This window comes from Mesoplodon mirus, assembly GCF_964341445.2.
Source record: "Mesoplodon mirus genome assembly, chromosome: 4".
Lineage (NCBI taxonomy): Eukaryota > Metazoa > Chordata > Mammalia > Artiodactyla > Ziphiidae > Mesoplodon > Mesoplodon mirus.
This window is the reverse complement of record NC_138979.1, coordinates 13,389,400-13,411,189: the sequence shown is the minus strand read 5'-3', so window position 1 is coordinate 13,411,189 and position 21,790 is coordinate 13,389,400. Positions and strand designations below refer to the sequence as shown.

Genomic DNA, 21,790 nt, shown 5'->3' with positions numbered 1-21,790 from the left:
ACTTACATATGTACAGGAGAGTAACATGACAGCTATTACAGAAACAATTCTTGTGAATTTCCTAACTTTTACGCCCACGAACTCACATTTAATTGTAATTACTTTCCTCTTTTAAAACAGCATTTAAAAATCTATGCTCAAGCATTATTGCTTTCTTGACACTAAATTGAGCATGATTACAGTTATCAACTCAAATTCTATTAGAGTATTAACAATCAATGTTATGCAAGGTTATAAAGTATGTAACAAATGTAATGAGCTTGGGTGTTGTTAATATTGTTTAACTTTTACACAACTCTGCCCTCTAAAATATCCCTTATGCAAATCAGATATCTGGACATTTTTCAACTGACATTTTACTACTGAGGAGAAACAAGGAGTTTAGAAAGAAAATGAGAGATGGGAAGAAAAGATGAACATGATTAATAGGTGTTTGTTTCATAAAGACTCTAGGGAGACTTTTAAATCCTTCACTTGCTCCTATATGCTCACCGAAGTGGAGAGCTAGTTCACATGCCTTTCAAAGCCTTCAAAGGAGAACTGAGTAGTTACTCAATCTTTACTGATGCTAAATTATTCCATTTGCGTCCTGTTGTTGTGAAATCAGGTGATCTTCATGCATTGGTGCAAGGTTAAATGTTGACTGTATTCATTAGAAACTTTTTTTTCAAATAAACACCTAAATTATGCCTCAAAAAGTGTTTCATGGTGAGTCTGTTTCAAATAATGCCTAAGAGGCATTAAAGACTAAAACATCTTTCTCGTTCTTTATTCCTCCCCTCCACCCGGAAAGAACTGCACTTTGAGTTTCCTTTTTAAATTCTTTTGATCAAAAAATGCATAATCTACTTTGATGCAGTTTTTTTGTTTTAAGAATCACTTTTGTTCTCCAAATTCGTATAACTATAAAGGGGAAGTTAAATGTACAATATTTGAACCTTTAAAATTATGGGTATTCACTTCTGATAAAGATTTTGCCATTCTTAACTATATTTTACTAAGATAACTATTTGATAAAAATATGAGTATAGCTTGACTAATTAAAACAGGACCCATAGATGCTGTGAGCACAGTAGCACAAAATTTCTATCACTTTGCTTTTGAAAGGTGTTTATTTGCAGCTGCATCTAAAATTTTTAATAATTCTGTCCAATATGTTCATGAATAAGATATTAATCCCTTAACTGTCGAAGTACAGCACGCTACACGCGCGCACTATATGTATACATGTGTATACACACACACACACACCCCACGCAGGAAGGAATCAATTGCTGTATTCCAGAAATGACAATGAAAGAGGAAAAATAAGCAAGAATTATAATTAGGCGTCTACAGTCTCATTCACAGAAGGGCAGTGCTTGGGGGTTAAGCTGTTGAGTTAAAAAAAAAAATCCCCCAACCAAAAACCAACCAGTTGCCTCTGATTGGAGCTTCCCGCAGGCTTTCGCGCTGAGCGAGGAGCGGGGAAGGCGTAGTTCTCGGGGGCGCTGGGGGCCGGGATCCCGTCACCGTCACCACCTCCCGAGGGGTCTTTCGGGAGCGCTCCCGCGGGCCCCGCAGGAGCCGGTGACAGTCCTAGGTGAGCGCCGAGAGCAGAGAAAGCGCCGAGCGCGTCCACAAAGCGCCCGGGCCGCCCCTCGCGCTAAGGCGCGGCGGCCCTAGCAGCGGGCGCAGAAGGAAGGACTGGACGGAAGCGGCGGCGGCGGCGGCGGCGGCTGGCGGGCGATCGGGGTCGCGGGCCGGGGCGCGGCCCGGGAGGCCGGCGGGGAGCCCACGGGTTGGGAGGCCCGCAGCCCGCGCCGCCGCCGCCGCCGCCGCCGCCCCCGCCCCCGCCCCAGCCCCAGCCGCGTGCGCGCGCGGCCGCATCAGCTGAGCGCGCGGCGCGTGTCACGTGGTGCGCGTGTCGAAGGTCACGGCGCGCTCACAATGGAGCTCTCGGAGTATGTGCAGAAAGGCTTCCAGATGCTGGCCGATCCCGGCTCCTTCGACTCCAACGCCTTCACGCTTCTCCTCCGGGCGGCTTTCCAGAGCCTGCTGGACGCCCAGGCGGACGAGGCCGTGTTAGGTAAGCCGCTGGGCTCTGAGCTGGATCGGCCTGGGTGGAGGGGCGCTCGGAGAAGAGGAGCGAGATGGAGCGAGAAGGGGAAAGCCCCGGGAAGAGGAAGTCTCCGGGGTTTGCCCTTCGCTCCGGACGGAGTGTGGGGATGTGGCTCTACCAGAACCCACATCGGACCCCGAGCATTGTTCTCTCCCCAGTTGGCACCTGCACACGGCCAGCTACACGTTCCTGGCCTGATTTCCTCTCCCAGGCTCTTTGTTCCTTTGTAAAGCCGGTGTTCAAGACTTGTTTGTGGCCTAAACATCTAAGGTTTTCAGCCTGGTCTGGGGCAAAGGCTGTTTGACACTTGGACTTCATCAGGGTAGCTCCCTGCAATTCAAGTTTTCAGTGCTAGGTTGACGAAGGTTTTAAAGGGTCTGCTTCCAAAGTAATTACTACGTCAAATAGTGTTGACATTTTTCAGCTTAGAGAATACCTCAAGTTCCTCTGATCATTCCAACACTCTAGTTCAATATGTTTTGCACAGGTTCCACGCCTAGACCCTTAAAATATGGTGCATAATGTTTTGTTCTGCACTAGTTATCAGGAGGCGAGTCTTATAAATGGTCGGGTCAGTGATTGCGGAGTGCGGTGTCAGTATGGATGGAGGCATATTTTAAGACAGATCGCTATTACATGATTTTCTTAAATATAAATATCTCAACAATTTTTTTTCTGTAGTTTCACGAGCTAAATACGTGTACGAAAAGTATGAAAGTGGAAGTTCTTTAAACGAAAATAGTAACCACCACCTGGTTAATCTCAAAAAAAAAAAAAAGGATGGCTGTGGAAACCTGAAAATATTTTGAAAATTGTATTTTATATTCTTAACTCGTTCCCTCTCCCCCACCTCCATGTGTTAATGTCCATGGAGCCAGTTAGCATAAAATTAATCAATCTTTAGAAGGAAAGTTTATTCATTCTTAAGTTTACACCATATAAAATATTTATCTCCTTATTTTCCTCGGAATTTACTCCATCCATCTTTAGAGTGACCACTGTATATTTTACTCTAGGACTATGTTTTTTAAAAAATAAATAAGAGTATTAAGGTAAACTAAAAGAAGGTAATTTGACCAGGTAATTGCATAATTATTGATGTGTGATCTTTACTGTTTTGCCATTGACCATGTTGCACATCTCATTTACTTATATTTTCCAGTCCTTATAGTTGAATTCTTCTTGTTATCTTGTTAAAGAGGGTTCTTTACCCAAATTAAAATACCTTTTTAGAAACAGGACTATAAAGAATTTATTGTCACAGGCATCACTGGCAATTAATTTATTTTAGATCACCCAGACTTGAAACATATCGATCCAGTGGTTTTAAAACATTGTCATGCAGCAGCTGCAACTTACATACTGGAGGCTGGAAAGCAAAGAGCTGACAAATCAACTCTAAGGTACAGGATTTATTTAAATATCCATTTGTTTTCAAATAGTGCCTTTATGATTCCAATTTCAGTTTTTAAAATGGAGACTAAACTTACGCTTTTTTTTTCTTTAGCAGTTACCTAGAAGACTGTAAATTTGATAGCGAGAGAATAGAATTGTTTTGCACGGAATATCAGGTTACTTACTTAAATTTTTAAAAATTAACAATTACTATTTTTCTTCTACTCTGTTTGCAAAGACGTATTTTCTTTCTTTTTTTTCCTCCCAGAATAATAGGAATTCCCTAGAAATCCTACTGGGAAGGTAGGTCCTGTATAAGGTGTCAAGCTGAGCTACTTTTTACTTGCAGGTATGAATGGAGAGTGTTGGTGTGAAACAAAACAGGACAAAAAAACGGGATCTAGACCAAAAGAAAAGGGGCTAAAGGGCAAGTGAAACAATTGCAGTTAAGCTAATGTTTTTAAAGATAAAGTTTATGGGGATAATTTTTTAAACGCTCTTTTACTCTTCAGAACTTGAAAATAAAGTTTAACAATGTTTTAAATTCAGAATGGATTAAAATTGTGTGTGTGTGGTGGGGAGGTGGTAGACACCATTGTTGGTGAAGATAAATACTAAAAGTTCTCCTGTAGCTATTATGTACAAAATTATCATTGTATCTTTCAGTATAGGCAGATCTTTCCCTCATATAACTGATGTTTCTTGGCATTTGGAATACCAGATAAAGGTAAAGTTTAACAAACTGTTCTCTAGTGGAACTTAGGGAACTTTTTTAAAAAAATAAGAGTTAAAGACTGAAATCAATGTGTCGTGTTGTTTTAGACCAATCAACTTGATAAGATGTACAGACCTGCATATTTGGTGACCTTAAGTGTAGAGGTATTTATACATAAGCCCTGTCTAAAAATTAAATGTGTAATGAAATTTAAAATTGCCTTGATTTAAATAAACAGCATTTTTTTCTTCCCTAGAACACTGATTCCCGATCCCACCCAGAGATTAGTTTTAGTTGCAACATGGAACAATTACAGGTACAGTATTAGGATCTGTGAATATGCCTATCTTTTTACAGATTTTCAATTGAGAATTATGCCTATGTAAAGTTCAAAAGAAAATTAACCATCTGTCAGTAGATAATAAAGGTTGGTTAAGGATTTAATGGTGAGGGGGCTTCAAAAGCAATATTTTAACGTAGGCTTCGCTTTTGAGATTATGATGTTACTAACAGAATTGGTCTGCATTTGCTGTTCCCTCCAATTAAAATAAACTTTTGTAGTGTTGAGTGTAAATTCCTTCTATTTGTGATAAGTGTGAGCCAGTAGGACAAAGCAAAAGGAAGAGCTTGGCTTTGAAAATGTCTTCTTTGCTTTCAGAAATTGAATTAAACTCTCAAAACATGATTTTTAAACAGTAGTTGTAAATGACTTTTTATAAAGGAGCAAGTATACAAAAATTCTAAAACTGTTTATATTGCCAGTGTAAGACTGGGGAAATTAAAAATTACATTGATTAATGGACATGACAACGAATTTATTTCTTACCACTTAAAAAAAATGAAGATCATTGCTTGAAATTTTGATGAGATTGAATTTTTCAAAAGGGATCTCCTGCAGAGTCGTTTTAATGTAACCATTAATCAAACTTTAAACTTTCAGAAGGTGTGAATACAGCATAATCTTTGTTAGATAACTTGAGAAATTTAATTTTGATATACTTTGCCTGTTCAGAGGATTCAGTTAGAAACTATATCTCACATCTGAGGGCAAGCAGCCCATTTGAAGATGAGATATTTTAGAGAAAAACCTTCTATTGACCTTCTTTTAATTTTTTATATCTTTTATATTTTAGAGGAAACCTTCTTTTGATAGTGGTTTGTCAAAGGTTTAAAATCTTTGTGAATTTTAAACTTGTTTAGAAAGTGTCCCCGACTCTTTTCTTGCATCTTTCTGAAAGTTGGATACTTCTTTCTTGTGTTTTTATCCTAAAAACGATCCATCATATACATCTTTCAGGACTTAGTAGGGAAACTTAAAGATGCTTCGAAAAGCCTGGAAAGAGCAACTCAGTTGTAACTTGGGGAAGTTAACGATCTGCCCCGGTCTAGAGGAAGACCAGGAACGCCTTGCCGTCCGCCGAACCATCGTTTCTGGGAGCTGGATGTCTTCCTTTTCAGGATAACAAATTTTTTCTTTTGGATTTCTGTCACTCATCAATTTTGACACTTTTTTTTTTTACACTTGTGAAAGGGTTAAGAGGGAAAGTTTGCCTAAGTATTTGAATCATCTTTAGTATTATCCGTACACTGATCATATTTGATCTTTTCCAAGTCTTCCAAAAGGAAGCAGACAGTATATTCTGAATAAATAAGTTGTTCCCACTAAAGAGTGCTGAGTTTGTTTGGATTTGAGTTTGTTAATTATTACTTTGAAAACACAGACACGATTGGCGTTAACTTTTAACGATCGCCTCTTCTCAGAATTAAAGTTAAGCATAGTGGGAAAGGATGCGATCTTCGGGGTTGCCTGAAGACCCCAGCTTCGGGACGTGGGGAAAGGGCGCGGTCGCCCCGCGCCGGGAGCCGGCCCGTCCCGTTACCTGTGCCCGAGGGCTCGCCCGCAGCCCGACCCTCGCCCGTGGGGCTCCGGAGGCCCGGCCCGGCCGGCCCCGCGCGGAGCCCCTGCCCGGAGCGAGCGGCTGCCCGCGCGCGCCCCGCCTCGGCCACTGGCGGGCGAGGAAGGGGGCCGGCGCGGCCGCGGGAAGACTGGGGCGGGCGCTGTTGTTTCCGCGAGCCCAACTCGGTCGCAGGTTCCGCGCCGCGGCGCCGGAGTCTGGGCCGCAGCCCGTGGGGCCGAGCGGGGGGCGGCGGCCGGGCGCTCTCCTCTGCTGGAGCCCGCGGACGTGTGCACCGCGGGCGGAGGCGGGCGGCGGAAAGAAAGAAATAACGGGGGGTGGGGTGGGCTGAACTGCTTGCGGGGCCAGAGCGATGCCCGCGCCGAGAGCAGGGTGGCGCGAGTGGCGCTGTGGAGAAATGTCTCCGCAGCCGCGCCAGCAACGCCGCCGCGCCGAGCGAGGGGGAGGGGGCCGGGTCGCGCTGCTCCGAGGGGAGGGGGCAGCCGCGGGCCCGACTACACCGACACTAATTCCCAGGCCGCCCTTAAGGAATGAGGGGAGCACGTGACCCGGTGGGGGGGCGGCGGGGGGAGGGGGCGGGCGGACTCTGAGCCATTTTGGAGCCGGTGTCAGTTTCCACTCTGCCTTCAGCGGTGCTTTTTTTTTTTTCCACCCTCCCCTCCCCCCTCCTCAGCCTTCCTCCCCTCCCCCCGCCTCTCCGCACGCACACACACGGCGCCCCCCACCCCCTCCTCCCCCCACGGCAACTATGAAATAATAATCGTAGTATTAAAGGCAGAGATCGGGGCGAGACAATGGGGATGTTGGCGAGGGAGCCCCGATCCGGATTAGAAACACCTCCCAGCCCCGCAGAATAATACTGATCGCGCCCCCTCCGCGCGCTCCCTCCCCCGAGTGCGGAGCGGGAGGAGGCGGCGGCGGCCGAGGAGGAGGAGGAGGAGGAGGCCCAGGAGGAGGAGGCGTTGGAGGCCGAGGAGGAGGAGGAGGAGGCCGCGGAGGAGGAGGCCGAGGCGGAGGAGGAGGAGGAGGCCGGGCTCGGGAGGCAGCATGAGCCGAGCGCGGCGGCCGCGGCTCCTCTCGGCTGCGCTCGTTGCCCATTGACAGCAGCGTCTGCAGCTCGCTTCAAGATGGCCGCTTGGCTCACATTCATTTTCTGCTGAACGACTTTTAACTTTCATTGTCTTTTCCGCCCGCTACGATCGCTTCTCGCCGGCTGCTTTTTCCGGGTACGTAGGAGGCGAGGCGCCTCCGGGACGGGGCCTGGGGGCGGCGGGGGTCGCGCCGGGCTCGGGCCGGCCGCCGGTGGACTGGGAGCGGCCCCCCCGCGCCTCGCCCGCGCCGGCCGGGAGGGCGCTGACAGCGTGGGCGCCGAGCCCCGCGCCGCCGCCGCCCGCCGCCCGCCGGCCCCGCGCGCCGCCCGGCCCCGCGCGCCGCCCGCGCCCGCGAGCGCGCGCCCGCCGCCGCCCGCCGACTCCCGCGGCGCCGGGACCGACCCGCAGCCCGCGCCGCCGCCGCCAGCCGGCCTCGGCGCCGCTCCAGCCGCCGCCCGCTCCAGCCCGGACGCGCCGCGCGCGGCCCCACGTTTTAGTTCCTTTCTCCCCCGAGCGCCCCTCTACACCCTCGCGACGCACATGGCCCCCGAGAAGAACACTTCTATTTGCAGCTTCTGCGGCTCTCCCGGCCACGGCGCCTTTTGTTGAGAGGTAGATTTTGATGAAACGGGGACGGGTGCCTGAAATCGGGAGCTGCTTGGGTCAAGTGGCTTCCCTCCTCTCCCGAAGAAAGGGCTTTGGAGGGGTTTAAACAGCCAGAGAACGCCCCCATTTTATAGGGACGGGTTGCGTGGGGGGCAGCGATCCCGCCAAGGTGGATGTTAGGCTGGTGAGAGCCCGAACAAAAATGTTATTAACTTAAGTTGAAGGGACACTTGTGAGAAATTGGATGGCTTGTAAGATGGCGGTTCCCAGTTGTTTCCAAGGTCTCCTGCGTTTGTGTTTAAAATGGTAAAGTTTTCAAGGTGTAATTTGTTGGGAGTCTTGGATAAGTTCTTCAAACATTACTTGGGACGTGCTCACTGGGAAGTGGGCATTTCAAATTTGGAGCTTTTTTTGGAGTGATGATGGTGAGTGGACGTTAGTCTTGCAAGAGGTTTCCTCTCTTTCTTTCTTTTTTCCTCTTTTTGTTTTTTTTCTCTCTCTCAGAGACTACAGTTTTTCTCTCAACCTCTAGTATGGGATGCACTTAGAACCATGACTCAAGTCCACAACGTTTTACAGGTTTTGCTAAATGTCAGCTTAGGTCATGTGGTGAGGAGATGCTTTGGAAAACGTGCACTAAAAAGTTGATGGCATATGTTTACGCAGTCTTTTGGGTTTGACAGCCGTATAGCATGATCTTTTTCCCAAAGATTTACAGTTAATAATTGGAAGTAAACAAGTATAGAGACTTTGATCGTTCCCAATTGCAATAAAAGGATTTAGTGGGCTTAGTGGTCACGGTTCAGTATTTGAAATACAAGCATGTATTAACCCCTTCCCTTAAAGTAGGCAAAATTCTGGGCATATTTATTCAAATCCAAGTGTAGGTTGGTGATGCCTAGAATATTATGAGTAGTTCAACCTATATTTTATAGGAAGCTTAACCCCCAAGTTCTGGGAACATATTATATGCCACGCTAAAGTCTTGAAACTTAAGGATGCCAATTGTTAACAGCATACGCTAACTTATGAGACTATATTAACATTTGAGTTTTATTTTAAGTAGAATCCCTTAGAGGTTGATTTTGTGGGCAAACATATTTTTTTTAAAATATTTGAGTTCATTCCCATACATCTGCCCCAAAGTGCAAAGGTGTTTGAAATAACCTACTTGTGTAAATTTACACCTAGTATCTTTAAAGCCATATAAGTCACTATGTATGCATGTGTGTATGTATACACACACATATACACACGCTTCTGTAAGAAAAGTGAGCATTTAGTTGTACTTGAAAAATCCATTAATGTTCTACCATCAAGTCCTTGGATGTGCATTAAGTGCCCCCAAAGGTAAAATTCTCCCTAGAAGTCAAGTTACCCCCAACTTTACCCATACTTGTATTGGGCTGGGAGCCCCACTGGGGTTATGGAGTTCATTTGCATTTGTTAGATTGCAATAGTCAAGCTGATTGTTAACATAAGAACTTGCTTCTGTTTTCCTTCATTTTGACATTACTGGTGTTAGGCCTCCAACTAAAGTGACAGCCCCAACTGAGTATGTTATAATGGCAAGTTTAAACTATTGAGTATTTTTTCCATTGTATGTTTGGTGCATTTTTGCTTGCTTAACTGGCAGTTTCTGTGGTGGAACCTAGAAGGTTTTCCTTTCTAAGGTGCAAGAGATTGTTTCTGAAACCTTATCAAGCATGTCAGATGTTTTGGAAGTCTTCATTAGGTTCCCAGTACTTTCAAGTGGTATAAAAAGATAAAGAACTGATTCTTATACAAGTAACAAAGTGGTATTTACTAGCATTATAAATGGTTATAGGGTTGTGGTCAAATTCTTGTGAATTGAGGTAGAGGAGTTGTGTGAATTAAGACTTAAGATGAATTTGAAAGGGTTTTGGTCAAGTGCATGAGACTTAAACGTTCAAAGCCAACCAGTAGATAACCTTTCACTGAGGTCTTATTGTTCTGTGTGTTAATATTTGTGTTTGTCTGGTGTTCATTTTATGTAAAGTAGAGGAGAAAGAAAGGCAGCTGTTTTTATTGATGCCCCTTCCTGAACTTCATGATCGGTGGCATTAGTGTGATGTGCTTTTGCAAGGGGACAGAAGTATCACCTTGCTAACTATCTTTCTAGTAAAGGTCCTGCTGTTTCATAAGGAGAGTTTTCTTTGAGAACCAAGAAGGCTTGTCTTTAATCACCAAGTACAATAGAATTAAATTTTGCTACTCTTTAGGGACACTGCTCCATCCACAACGCGTCTGTAATCCCACTTAGATTTATATTAACAATATGTTGACAATATTCCTCTAAACAAGTCATCCAAAGATAACTGAGGAGTCACACATGACGTTTTCTGGTTGAAGTCACTGGTTGCCACTGTGGTCAATTTTCATAAAAGAGGCTTTGTTTTGTTTTTACCGTTTTTTTTTTGTTTTGTGTGTGTGTGTGTGTGTGTGTGTGTGTGTGTTTAGTACTCTAAAACTTTTAGTTTCAGCCATTGAGCTGTGTTGATTAGTATTTCCCTCTTCTGCATTAAAATTCCCTGAGAATTAAAACCTCAGATGCATCTTCAAGTTTCACAAGTTCCTAGATTTCTGTTCAAGGCAGCTTTGAGAATGTGCTTCAGAAAAGTCTGGAAGCTTAGTCTTATTTCAGATTCTGAAATGAATGAAGTGGGAGTAAGAAATGCATTTTTCAAGCATACTGCACGAAGTAATTGACTTCCCTGATTGTCCGCTGTTGTATTGTTGCTGACAGTTCCCCACCGTGACTTTTCTGTAACATACGATATCTGTTGGGAATAGCATTTCATTGTGTGGGGTTTGCATGGAGGTGAGGCTGAGAAAATGACATTTGTTTTTCTCTGCTCTCGGTGCTCTGGGTTGACAAGGTGTTGATTTAGTGTTGGGAATGGGCTGGTCACATGGTTCTTTACTTATTGTCACTGCCGTCGATTCAGGTAGTTTTTCTTGCCTCTATCCAGCATAGCTCTGGTAAAACACAAGGCTTTGCCCACTCCTTGTCTGCTATGAAACAGATTTCAGTTTTCAGCCTTTCCAAAACTTTGTATCGCTCATCCTCATCTACAGAAGAACTTCCTATTAGAGAAGAAAGCTTTAAAGAGTTTCAGTTCAATAAACATCTCTGCAATTTGAGCCCTGACGGTTTCGGGCTAAGTGCACAGTTGGCAATTCTCAAAAGATCCCTTCATGAAATTTTTGACCTAGTGATTGCTAACAGGAGAGACCGAAAGAGTCAAGATCTGAAAGAAGCCCTTCGCGCCGAGTCGACGTGGAAAGAGGCCCCCAAGAGTGGCCGAAATGGCTGGAGTGCGGTTTGCATTTTCCTTTACCACTGCACGCTCCGGGGTCCCCCAGGCTGTCTGCCGGGTCGCCTCGGGCCAGGATCCTGCTCCCCAGCGCGGCGGGCCTCGTGGGGCCGCCCCACCCCCGCGCTGTGCGCCCGCACCCCACCCCGCCCCCGCGCGGCCCCGCCCCCGCGCCGTGCCGGCCCCTCCCCCGCGCCCGCCGCTGCCGCCGCCCGGCAGCCCCGCACGCCCGCCGAAGCTACGGGCTCGGCCCGGCTCCGCGCGGAGTTGCAGCGGTGGCCGGATGCCAAGTGTAAGTGTAAGTTGCTATGGAAACCCCGACAGAGGCGAGTTCCGAATCCGGAGCGAGACGGAGCCCCGGGCGCCGCCGGATCCGCCCCTCCGCATCCCGGCCCCCCGGCCCCCGGGCGTCCGCGCGCTCAGGCCCCAGCCCGAGGCCGACTCGAGGTGCTTCTCCTGCGGCCCCAGCACCCAGCTCCGGAAATGCCAGGGATGCAGATAGAGCAGAATTTGCTTTCCCTTTGTATCGCGTCAAAACGTGCCAGGTTCTGGTTGCCGGAACCGCTTAAAACAACCAGAACCCCTGGGAAGCCAGGGCATGCTCCTGGATTTTCGATCGAAGATCCATAAGGAAGTTTTACCCTAAATTTGGAGTCCTGGAACAAGCCCTAGCGGTTGGTAAATATCTGCGGGGAGCGTGTAGCGTCTGCAGCAGCCGTGGGGCTGCTGGGCTGGAGGACAAATGGAAGAAAGAGACCCGAATGCTCTCAGCTCCCAGCCCCCACCCCAGACCTTTTCTTCTCCCTCCTGGAATGACCTGAGAGACCAGAGATTACTTTTCTTGGATCCTTTTTCACCTTTTCAGTAGAATTGATTGAGGTCTGATCAGTGAATTCTTTCTGTAGAAGACGTTGGGACAGTCCAGCTGCACAGTGTTAAACGAGTTTTATGAACTCCTCCAGCATTTCAGAGCATATAGTTACTGGGAGTTGGAGATAATCTCGATTCTCTTTCTCTGAATTATGGCCAATATTTCTTTGTCTTGCAGGATCTTTTATCAAGCAGAAATGCATCGAACAACCAGAATCAAGATCACTGAGCTAAATCCCCACCTAATGTGTGTGCTTTGTGGAGGGTACTTCATTGATGCCACAACCATAATAGAATGTCTACATTCCTGTAAGTACACAGTTTTAGACCTTTTCTTGTGTCATGTATATTTAACATCTTGTCCTGAAATTTGAAAACTAACAATTCCCACTGTCCTTGAGAATGTTGGTACAAAATGAAGAAGTTGTTTTCTGCTCTTGCATTTAGTGACTTTTTGTTAATGCATATTTATTAAAATATTGTATAAATATAAATTGTATAAGTGTTCTCAGGATATTAACTGAGTTTGTTTATTTAATTAGAAATGCCTTTTGGTATTTACCATTTTGTTACTACTAGTTCTCTATTTCTGACACTAATTTTGTTGCTTAGCATCTACTTCCTGAACTTTAAAAAATTGGTGTTTTTATTTCTAGTCTGTAAAACGTGTATTGTGCGTTACCTGGAGACCAGCAAGTATTGTCCTATCTGTGATGTCCAAGTTCACAAGACCAGACCACTACTGAATATAAGGTAGGAAAATATTTTAAAACATTGTTTGTAATTGTTATTGGAATTGCATAATTATTGAATTTAGTATTTATTTCTTCACACAAAATTTACCCTTCAGTCCCCGTCTAATGCGTGTTCTTTGTGGAGGAGGATAGCCCTTAATTTCTTGGCCATTTTAATGATGACTAACTTTAAACAGAGTTCAATATTATTCAAGGGATTTTAAGATTTTTTTAAATCATTTTAAAAAATGGAATTAGTTCTCCATTTTTGCATTGCTTTATTGACCTTGTGACAGGCAAGAGTGCATGTGTTTAAACTGCTTCCATTCTCTCCTCTTTGTTCTCTTTCATATTAGCTAATTCAGTAGTTTGGAAGGCACACTTTTCTTGACTTAGTGAAATGTGAAGAATTTATTAGTGAATATAAAATAAAGTATTCTTCTAATTTAAAAACAGTGCGACTACATAAAGAAGTTTTATCCTCATAATTATCGTGTTGATGTAGTTATAGACAGTGTTACAATCAAGTAAAATACTATAACAGAGAAAACAAAGAATGTTTAAATACTTAATGAACACTTTTAGTTTTTGCCATATTAGTTGATAGTTTATTTTCTAATTTATTCTTTTTCAGGTCAGATAAAACTCTTCAAGATATTGTATACAAATTAGTTCCAGGGCTTTTCAAAAGTGAGTAACTTGCTTAAAACTGAATTTTTAAAAAGTACTTATCAGTTTTACCTGCTATGTTTAAGTCTTTTTTTTCCTCCTCTTTAGATGAAATGAAGAGAAGAAGGGATTTTTATGCAGCTCATCCTTCAGCTGATGGTAAACTCTTTAGAGGGGGAAAGACATTTTATTTGGAGGGAGAACTTAGCCAGTAATTTATTAAAATTAAGCTTAAAAGTACCAGTTCCATTCTTCTATATGTATAATATTTAATTAAGTATTTAATTCTTAAAAATTGAATTTAAAAATGTCTTTATAGCTGCCAATGGCTCTAATGAAGATAGAGGAGAAGTTGCAGATGAAGATAAGAGAATTATAACTGATGATGAAATAATAAGTTTATCCATTGAATTCTTTGACCAGAACAGGTAAATTCTTTAGAAAATGTGTTTTATGCTAATATATTTATTAGATACATTGTTTGCCTAATAAATTATTTGTTTCTTAGATTGGATCGGAAAGTAAATAAAGACAAGGAGAAATCGAAGGAGGAGGTATGTTCCATGATACAAAAACACATAGAAGATGCATTGTTTGGATTCTAGATTTTATGAGGGTATATGTTGCCCTTTAGAATATCCTAGGGTCAGATGTTGCTATCAAATAGAAGAAAATCATCATGTTTGATGTTTAAGAGTGATCTATATTCGATAGTTACTAGATAGAATTTATCTTATATATGATTACTATTCTTACAAAATATTTTCAGTAATTAATGTTTAATGCTTTGATGTACTGAAGGAATCTGTTCATTTAGTATTTATAATAATAGCAAACTCAAAGTATAGTTGAGAACTTAGTCAAATCTCAGCTTTGGTATTTGTACCTTTTATCATACTCAGACATCTATCTATTTTTTTTGACTTTAAAAAAAATCTTAAAGTTAGGAATTTTAAAAAATTATTTTTCTTAAATATGCTCTTAGGTGCATGATAAAAGATATTTACGATGCCCAGCAGCAATGACTGTGATGCACCTAAGAAAGTTTCTCAGAAGTAAAATGGACATACCTAATACTTTCCAGGTATCTACTTTATAGTCTTCATGCATTTTATGTAAATCGTTTTAAAAAAAATTTCAATGACATTTTTCTTCTTGGATTCTAAAGCCAAAACAACGGAAAATTTTTTTTAATTTAGTACTTTACTTGGAAATAGCTCTTAAAATATTTGGTATGGATTCTGTTTTATGCTGTGAAAACAAATCCCTTAATAATTTCAAGAAATGTTTTCCCTCATTTGAAGTTTCCAGAGGGATTCTTTCTTTGTTCAAATGTTTGGAGAAAATGTTTTTTAAAAGCATTTTTGGATTCTATTTAGATGGCCCAAAAAATCTAGATTTACCGTCATTCTTGGTGATGCCTAGTAACTGAAGTGTTCTTTTTCAACAGATTGATGTCATGTATGAAGAGGAACCTTTAAAGGATTACTATACACTAATGGATATTGCCTACATTTATACCTGGAGAAGGGTAAGTAGCGTACCTGATGCTCGCAGGTTATTTTGATAGACTGTACTTAAAGATCTAAGACTGATTTTTTTTTTCCTCTTAACTTTATAGAATGGTCCGCTTCCTTTGAAATACAGAGTTCGACCTACTTGTAAAAGAATGAAGATCAGTCATCAGAGAGATGGACTGACAAACGCTGGAGAACTGGAAAGTGACTCTGGGAGTGACAAGGCCAACAGCCCAGCAGGAGGTATTCCCTCCACCTCTTCTTGTTTGCCCAGCCCCGGCACTCCAGTCCAGTCTCCTCATCCTCAGTTTCCTCACATTTCCAGCACTATGAATGGAACCAGCAGCAGCCCCAGCGGTAACCACCAATCTTCCTTTGCCAATAGACCTCGAAAATCGTCAGTAAATGGGTCGTCAGCAACTTCATCTGGTTGATACCTGAGACTGTTGAGGAAAAAAATTTTAAACCCCTGATTTATATAGATATCTTCATGCCATTACAGCTTTATAGATGCTAATACATGTGACTGTCGTCCAATTTGCTTTCTTTTGTAGTGACGTTAAATTTGGCTATAAAAGATGGACTAGATGTGATGTTCATATGGACGTTAATTGAAAAGAAAGATTATTTCTCGAAAGAATTGATTTCTGAGAAAGCAGGCAAGATGTTTTTCTGTGTGTTAGGACAGATGTGAAATGGTTTCTGTAACCATTGTTTGGATTTGAAAATCTTCTGCGGTGGATATAAACATTGGGCCATAGTTTGTTAATCTCAACTAACGCCTACATTACATCCTCCCTGATTGTTCTTGTTATTATGCTGTTTTGTGAACCTGTAGAAAACAAGTGCTTTTTATCTTGAAATTCAACAAATGGAAAGAATATGCATAGAATAATGCATTCTATGTAGCCATGTCACTGTGAATAACAATTTCTTGCATATTTAGCCATTTTGATTCCTGTTTGATTTTTACTTCTCTGTTGCTGCGCGAAACCGATCAAAGGAAAGTAAACTTCAGTTTTACAATCTGTAAGCCTAAAAGCGGGTACTACCGTTTATTTTACTGACTTGTTTAAATGATTCGCTTTTGTATGAATCAGATGGCATTATGCTTATTGTACAATGCCATATTGGTATACGACATAACAGGAAACAGTATTGTATGATATATTTATAAATACTATAAAGAAAATATTGTGTTTCATGCATTCAGAGATGGTTGTTAAAATTCTCCCAACTGGTTCGACCTTTGCAGATACCTATGTTTGAGCCTTATCACCATTGAATATTTTTAATGTGGATATCTAATTCTAAATTTTGTTCCATTGGAAGCAACTGGCATATAGTAATACTGACTTTTTTCTAGTAATACCTGTTTACTTTTAAAATTAATAGTTGCATTAAAGAAAAACTTTTCACTAAGGAAATTGGAAATACTTTCTTCATTTCCCATTGCTTATGATGGAATTAATGTGTTTTTAAAATGCATATTGATCGCTGTAATTCTAAAACAAATATTTTAAATAAACCAGCAAATTGCTGGAAGAAGGCATTTTATCTAAAATTATTTTAATATGTGGCATAGTGGAAATTTCAAATTTAAGAATTGCTTTTACAGTTATAAACAGTGGAATATGCCCTCTCTGTAACGTCTGGAAATAGAAGCAATTTATTGTGAGCTTCTACAGGTATTAGTTTTTAAATAGAGTGAGCATGTTGAATTTAAAGTATGAATATCCCCAACAGTTTTCAGTTTTTGTTTTGCTTTGGTCGAACTTGTTCATCACCCATCAGTTATTTGTGAGGGTGTTTATTCTCTATGAAATTGTTTCATGTTTGTATGGGGAAATTGTAGTTAAACATTTCATTGTCCCCCGTCTGCAAAAGAAGCACAATTCTATTGCTCTGTCTTGCTTATAGTCATTAAATCATTACTTTTACATATATTGCTGTTACTTCTGCTTTCTTTAAAGATACAGTAAATGAAGTTTTATGAAACCACAAAATACATATATTTTTATTTTGACCTAAATTTGTACAGTCCCATTGTAAGTGTTGTTTCTAATGATAGATGTAAAATTAAATTTCATTTGTAATTGGAAAAAATCCAATAAAAAGGATATTCATTTAGAAAATAGCTAAGACTTTAATAAAAATTTGATATGAAAAGCACAATGTGCAGAAGTTTTGGAAACCCTATTGTGGATTACAACAGGTAAAAGCTGAAGAACATCCATTGCTGTCTTAGTGATGTTGCTGAGAGTACATGCTTTGTTGTATAATTGCTTGAAAGCCCAATTGAAAGATGTATCTGTTTATTTACTCTACAATCTTTGAAGTAAAAGTTACCCATGTTTGCCAATTTTGGTGAATTTAACTCATTTTTCTAGGCTTTTCTTCTCAAGTTGTTCATGATGTTATCTAAGACAAGAAAAAATAGTTAATGGGAGTTTCAAGTGATGTTTTTACTTTGGATATGACTGTATATAAAAAATGCAAAAATATTTTTCAAAGGCTAAGAACTTAAAGTACCAGTGGATTGTCATTCGACTTACACAAAACCAAGTCATAGGATCAACACAGAGCTCAAAGATTTTACATCTCAACCTTTTTATGGACTTATTTTTTAAATTACTTAGTAAAATATCAGATATTGCATTTATGGCTTACCTAGCACTATTGCACCATATTTGAAAACATGTCCATTTATTTTGTTTGAAAGAGGAATTTCCCCCCTACTCAATTTGAAAATTGCTTAAGCTTTAAAGGCTATTTCAGCTAAAATTTGTCTTTTAATAAAACAGAAGAGAGTATAATGTTTTGTATTTTATAAGCAGCCATCACGGGTTTGACAATTAGGCTTTAAAACTTTTACTGAACTACCACTTAAAATTTCAATGTTACCAAAACCCATATCAAAGCTGCTAACTTTGTAACTCTTAGCAGTCAATGCAGGGTGCGTGAAAAGTCGGCTTTAAGTTTGGCTTTTGCTTCTGAACAGTATTCTGGCATTCTATACCACAAAGTTAGAGCTAAAAATATTCCACAGAAAATGCCTAAATTGATTTCACAGATTTTAGCTTAAATGCAAAAAAAGAATGAGGCTGGTTGCTGTTGTATAAATAGTGATCTATCTTGCTTTACACATGCATACCACTTTACAAGTACCTTTTTGCTTTTAAAATTGCCGGCCGTTAATTGCTCTGAGTTGAAAAAAAAGTTGCCCTTCAGTTGACTTAACCTACCAACCATATTGCTTTGTTTCCTTATCCATATGTGCAAATGTTAGGACCTTTGGAGGTACAATGCAACAGGCAGAGTAAGCTGATAGGGGCTTTCCTTCATCCTTTCCTCTTATTCTTTTCCCAATATTGGAGTTGCAGTTCATTTGTGAAGTCTTTCCATACACTCGTTGCATAGGCCTATCAAAAAGTTTTGTTATGAAACCTTAATAGCAATGTAAAAGGAATCCATGTGAAATCCTACTTGCACTGGCCAAGAAGAAATGAAAATGTTTGTTTTTTGAAAAATAGCTTATGGTAATCTTTGGAGGAGATCGGATTTTAATTTTAGAAACAATTTGCACATGGAACCTAGTCTCCTTTAGAATCCTGAGGTGAAGGAAGTGTTATTTTCATTTCTCTTTATATTTTAAAGATTTTAAAGATATATCTTTTCCTTCTGACATTACCCTGGAATGACAGTTGGAAATTCTGATTCAGTTTGGTGGTCCATGAAATGGAGGCTCCATATTATTTTGAAATACAATGATTGTTTCTTCCATACAGTTTTACTCGCCTTTTATCCAAAACAAAAGGTCTTGATGAAATTACATTTTAAAGGACCCTTAAAAAAAAGTATATACCTTTAAGACTTCTAAGTTTCAAAGAGCACAGAACGCAGCTCCAACATAAGGCTCTTGGGTTAGATAAGGTCACTTCGCTTGAGGATATTTCTTCAAGTAAAACATGAACAGTACAACAGGGGATTATTTCTAAGGTAGCTTAAAAAAATCCGGATTCCTCCAAAATAAAACTTGAATTAAACTGGGACCACAGAATTCAGATAGATGGGTTCTTTACAAGGAAGAGAAAGTATCACATATTAGAGCCTCCCAGTAGATCAGACTTGGGAAATACCACCGCGAAGCCTGTCCATCTCCTTACAAATCTCAAGATCGCCCAGTTTTGATTATGAAAGTCTCCGAAAATGTTTACACAGTCGAGTGTTTCCTGTTTCCGCACTTAATTTTTTTAACGTTTTTTCTTCTTTTGGTTCTTGAAACGGATTTCCTTTATTTGCACCAGTTTCTTTTTCTGAGTGTGCAATTTCTAGAGGTCTCACATGAAGACTTCACCATCAACGTTTTGTCTTCATCAAGTCGACGACATCAACAGTTATTTATCACTGGAAAGGCTACTCCAGGATCCTTATGAGTTTTCTGAAGAAGTTCAAGTGCCTGTGGAAAACTCACCCGAAGTCTCATTTAACCCCCTAAATGAATAGTAAGCACTCAATAAAACTTCCAATGGATGAGTTAAATTACCCCCATTCTTCTGTTTTCTTAAAATATCCCTTCCAGAGGCTATTAGAAGGGAATTTCCCAAAATAGCAAGTGATGTTCCCTCAGAGTCACCTACATTTCAGTTAAAAAAAAAAAAAGTTACTTCTCGCTCTGATTGTTGGGTGGTCATCAACTCCAAACTTCAAAGTGAACGTGATTTCAAGTTCCGTGCGGATTCGGTCTCTTCAACTCTGTCCTTCTAAGTTAGCTAGAACCCAACAGACCCTCGGAAGGCTGCGGACTAGGGTACTCGGGAAACGCGTCGAAAATTGGGATGGAAGGAACGAGAACGTTATAGAGATGGATAAAGAAGTTACTGGAGACAGCAAAGCCTGTCCAGGAGCTCCAGTCTTAGGTCTAAGTGCCCCCACGGGTGGAAATATTCAAAGAAAGCCGAAGACAGCAGCGCAGTGCGCGGCTTGCAAGATAAAGCGGGGGCGAGGGTAAGTAGGGTGGAAAGAGCAGCGGCTTTAAAAAAAAAAGAGAGAAAGGCTTCCTATGTTCGGGTGCCCGGTGGAAAGGGCACAGGACGCCCGGCTGTTGAAAATGACCTTCGTTTCCCGGCAGCGCTGCCTTCCCGATTAGGGAGCCTTTACCAAAAGGACCGGTTACAGAGAAAACGGCCCTTCTCCCTGTTTTATTTTTTAACCAGCAGCTCTCCGAGAACCGCAAAGAGCGACAGCCCAGACCTCCGCCCCCGATTGCGCCGCGGGGTTCGGCCCGGCCCAACGCTCGAGCCCAGGCCGCAGGGCACCGGGAGGCCATTTTGCGCGTGCGCCGCGCGCCACTCTCGGCTCGGCGGACTCGGATCCCGCCAATTTTGAAAGCGAGATTCCCAGGCCTCGGCAGGCTGGGGAGGCGGGAAAACGAAGTCGTGTCTCCAAGGCCGGACCCGGTGGCGAGCGGCGGCGACAGCCGGGTGCGCGTGATCTCACAAGGCGGCCCCCGTCCTGCCGAAGGCCTCTCCACCGGGCGGGACACCGAGGCGCGCAACCGGCCCCTGGGCCGCGAGCTCAGCGCGGGCAGGAAAGTGTCCCACGTCCCGGGAGGCGGCGTCGTCGCCTGCAAAGCCCTCAGAAGCGATTCCTTGCGGGGCCATTCCAGATTATCGCCTCGCTTTGCCCTCCTCCCTCCGGCTGCTTCAAATCCTGTGCCCTTTCTCCTTCAATAACAAGGTATCCTTGGAGTTTAGGGTTTTGTTGTAAAGACTGTAAGCCAAATTATTAACAAAATATAAAACTTCCATTTGAGGGTTCCCGAAGGCTGAGCTTCAGCCTTCCCGAAGGGTCCTCGAGTTGAACTTGTTTAATGGGTAGAACGGGCTCTAATCCCCTGGGAAGATAACCTGACCAGGTGACAGTGTCGAAGAAGGGGTGGCTGCGCGATAGGAATCTTAAGATCTGGGCAAAGGACCACACTTTGGGACCCAAATGCGAAGCCTGGGTCTCCGGGCAGGGCGAACCTGGAAGGTCCGGTGCTCTCGCACTCCGGCGCCATTGAGACCCCGGCGGGGCAGAGGATCGGGCGGTCGGAGGTTGGGACATCGCCTCTGAAAGCCGCCGGGACGCAGCGGTTTCCAGCAGAGTCCGCGCCTGCCTGATCCCCGGGGCAGAAAAGCTTCTCTGACCCAGGAGTCCCACGTGCGCCCAAAAACAGGGAGAGGAAGGGACGCCTTGGGGAGGGGACCGGGGTAACAGCAGAGAAATGAAAGCGGCCTAAAATGGGCGACGCCCGGCAAGTCCTCTTTATCGGCGCGGCAGACTGCAGGAGCCGCCATTTGGTGGCGGATTTCGGTATTTCAGTAGCACGTTGTGCTGAACGTCACAACTGGCTTGTCTACGTGGCAAGGTCGTTTCGGAACCGCCGTTTTTAAAAATGCAAATTTCCCCCTGGCCTCCCCCCTTCCCCGGAGCACCGACCCCTCCCCCACTCGCGGTGGAGAGCGACGCATCTCGGCTCCCCCTCGACCCGGGGCGGGGACCTCGGGGCTGCACTGGGCTCCACCCGCGCCCAAGGGCTAGTGTGATGCGGGGTGGAGCCCAGCGCAGGACTAACGTGTGTTTTTCTCCCCGTTTTTCCCAGATTGCGGGCCCGCAGCTTTCCTCTCCCCTGCGGAGAATCTCATTTCCTTGGGGCGGGGACGGGCATTATCTTTTTGCGGGGGTCGCGTGCCAGCCCTGGCCTCCCGCCTCACACCTCTCGGAAGCAAGGAAGAGAAACGCGGGCCAGGCCTGGCCGAAAGGGACCCACCCGACGAGACGCGGCTCCTCGGGT

At 43.1% G+C, this 21,790-nt stretch overlaps 2 protein-coding genes across 7 annotated transcripts; both read left to right on the top strand.

Annotated features, from left to right (window-relative positions):
• Positions 1-1,891: 1,891 nt before the first annotated feature.
• On the top strand, positions 1,892-5,878 carry COMMD3 (COMM domain containing 3). Of its 2 annotated transcripts, none has more exons than XM_082619563.1 (8): positions 1,892-2,068; positions 3,393-3,504; positions 3,612-3,672; positions 3,765-3,799; positions 4,163-4,223; positions 4,319-4,375; positions 4,468-4,527; positions 5,509-5,878. In XM_082619563.1, exons 1-8 carry the CDS (start codon positions 1,930-1,932, stop codon positions 5,566-5,568), a joined length of 585 nt encoding a protein of 194 aa, XP_082475689.1. In that variant the 5' UTR covers positions 1,892-1,929; the 3' UTR covers positions 5,569-5,878. The 2 variants fall into 2 exon arrangements, with proteins under 2 accessions (XP_082475689.1, XP_082475688.1); XM_082619562.1 differs by having other exon boundaries at positions 1,893-2,068; positions 3,609-3,672.
• Positions 5,879-7,160: 1,282 nt separating this feature from the next.
• BMI1 (BMI1 proto-oncogene, polycomb ring finger) lies at positions 7,161-17,308 on the top strand. 5 transcript variants are annotated; one of them, XM_082619557.1, is made up of 10 exons: positions 7,161-7,353; positions 12,211-12,341; positions 12,689-12,785; positions 13,401-13,456; positions 13,544-13,594; positions 13,755-13,863; positions 13,944-13,989; positions 14,421-14,519; positions 14,886-14,966; positions 15,057-17,308. In XM_082619557.1, the coding sequence occupies exons 2-10, from the start codon at positions 12,230-12,232 to the stop codon at positions 15,384-15,386; spliced, it is 981 nt and encodes a 326-aa protein (XP_082475683.1). In that variant the 5' UTR covers positions 7,161-7,353; positions 12,211-12,229; the 3' UTR covers positions 15,387-17,308. The 5 variants fall into 5 exon arrangements, with proteins under 5 accessions (XP_082475683.1, XP_082475684.1, XP_082475686.1 ...); XM_082619558.1 differs by lacking the exon at positions 7,161-7,353 and adding an exon at positions 7,676-7,830; XM_082619560.1 differs by lacking the exon at positions 7,161-7,353 and adding an exon at positions 11,373-11,454.
• The last annotated feature ends 4,482 nt before the right edge of the window (positions 17,309-21,790 follow it).

Coding starts and splice junctions, on each gene's coding strand:
- COMMD3 (XM_082619562.1), top strand. CDS start 1,930: ATGGAGCTCTCGGAGTATGTGCAGAAAGGCTTCCAGATGCTGGCCGAT. Junction 3,673..3,764: donor TGTTTTGCACGGAATATCAG/GTTACTTACTTA, acceptor TTTTCCTCCCAG/AATAATAGGAATTCCCTAGA. Junction 4,528..5,508: donor GCAACATGGAACAATTACAG/GTACAGTATTAG, acceptor TACATCTTTCAG/GACTTAGTAGGGAAACTTAA.
- BMI1 (XM_082619557.1), top strand. CDS start 12,230: ATGCATCGAACAACCAGAATCAAGATCACTGAGCTAAATCCCCACCTA. Junction 12,786..13,400: donor AGACCACTACTGAATATAAG/GTAGGAAAATAT, acceptor ATTCTTTTTCAG/GTCAGATAAAACTCTTCAAG. Junction 13,990..14,420: donor AGGAGAAATCGAAGGAGGAG/GTATGTTCCATG, acceptor ATATGCTCTTAG/GTGCATGATAAAAGATATTT.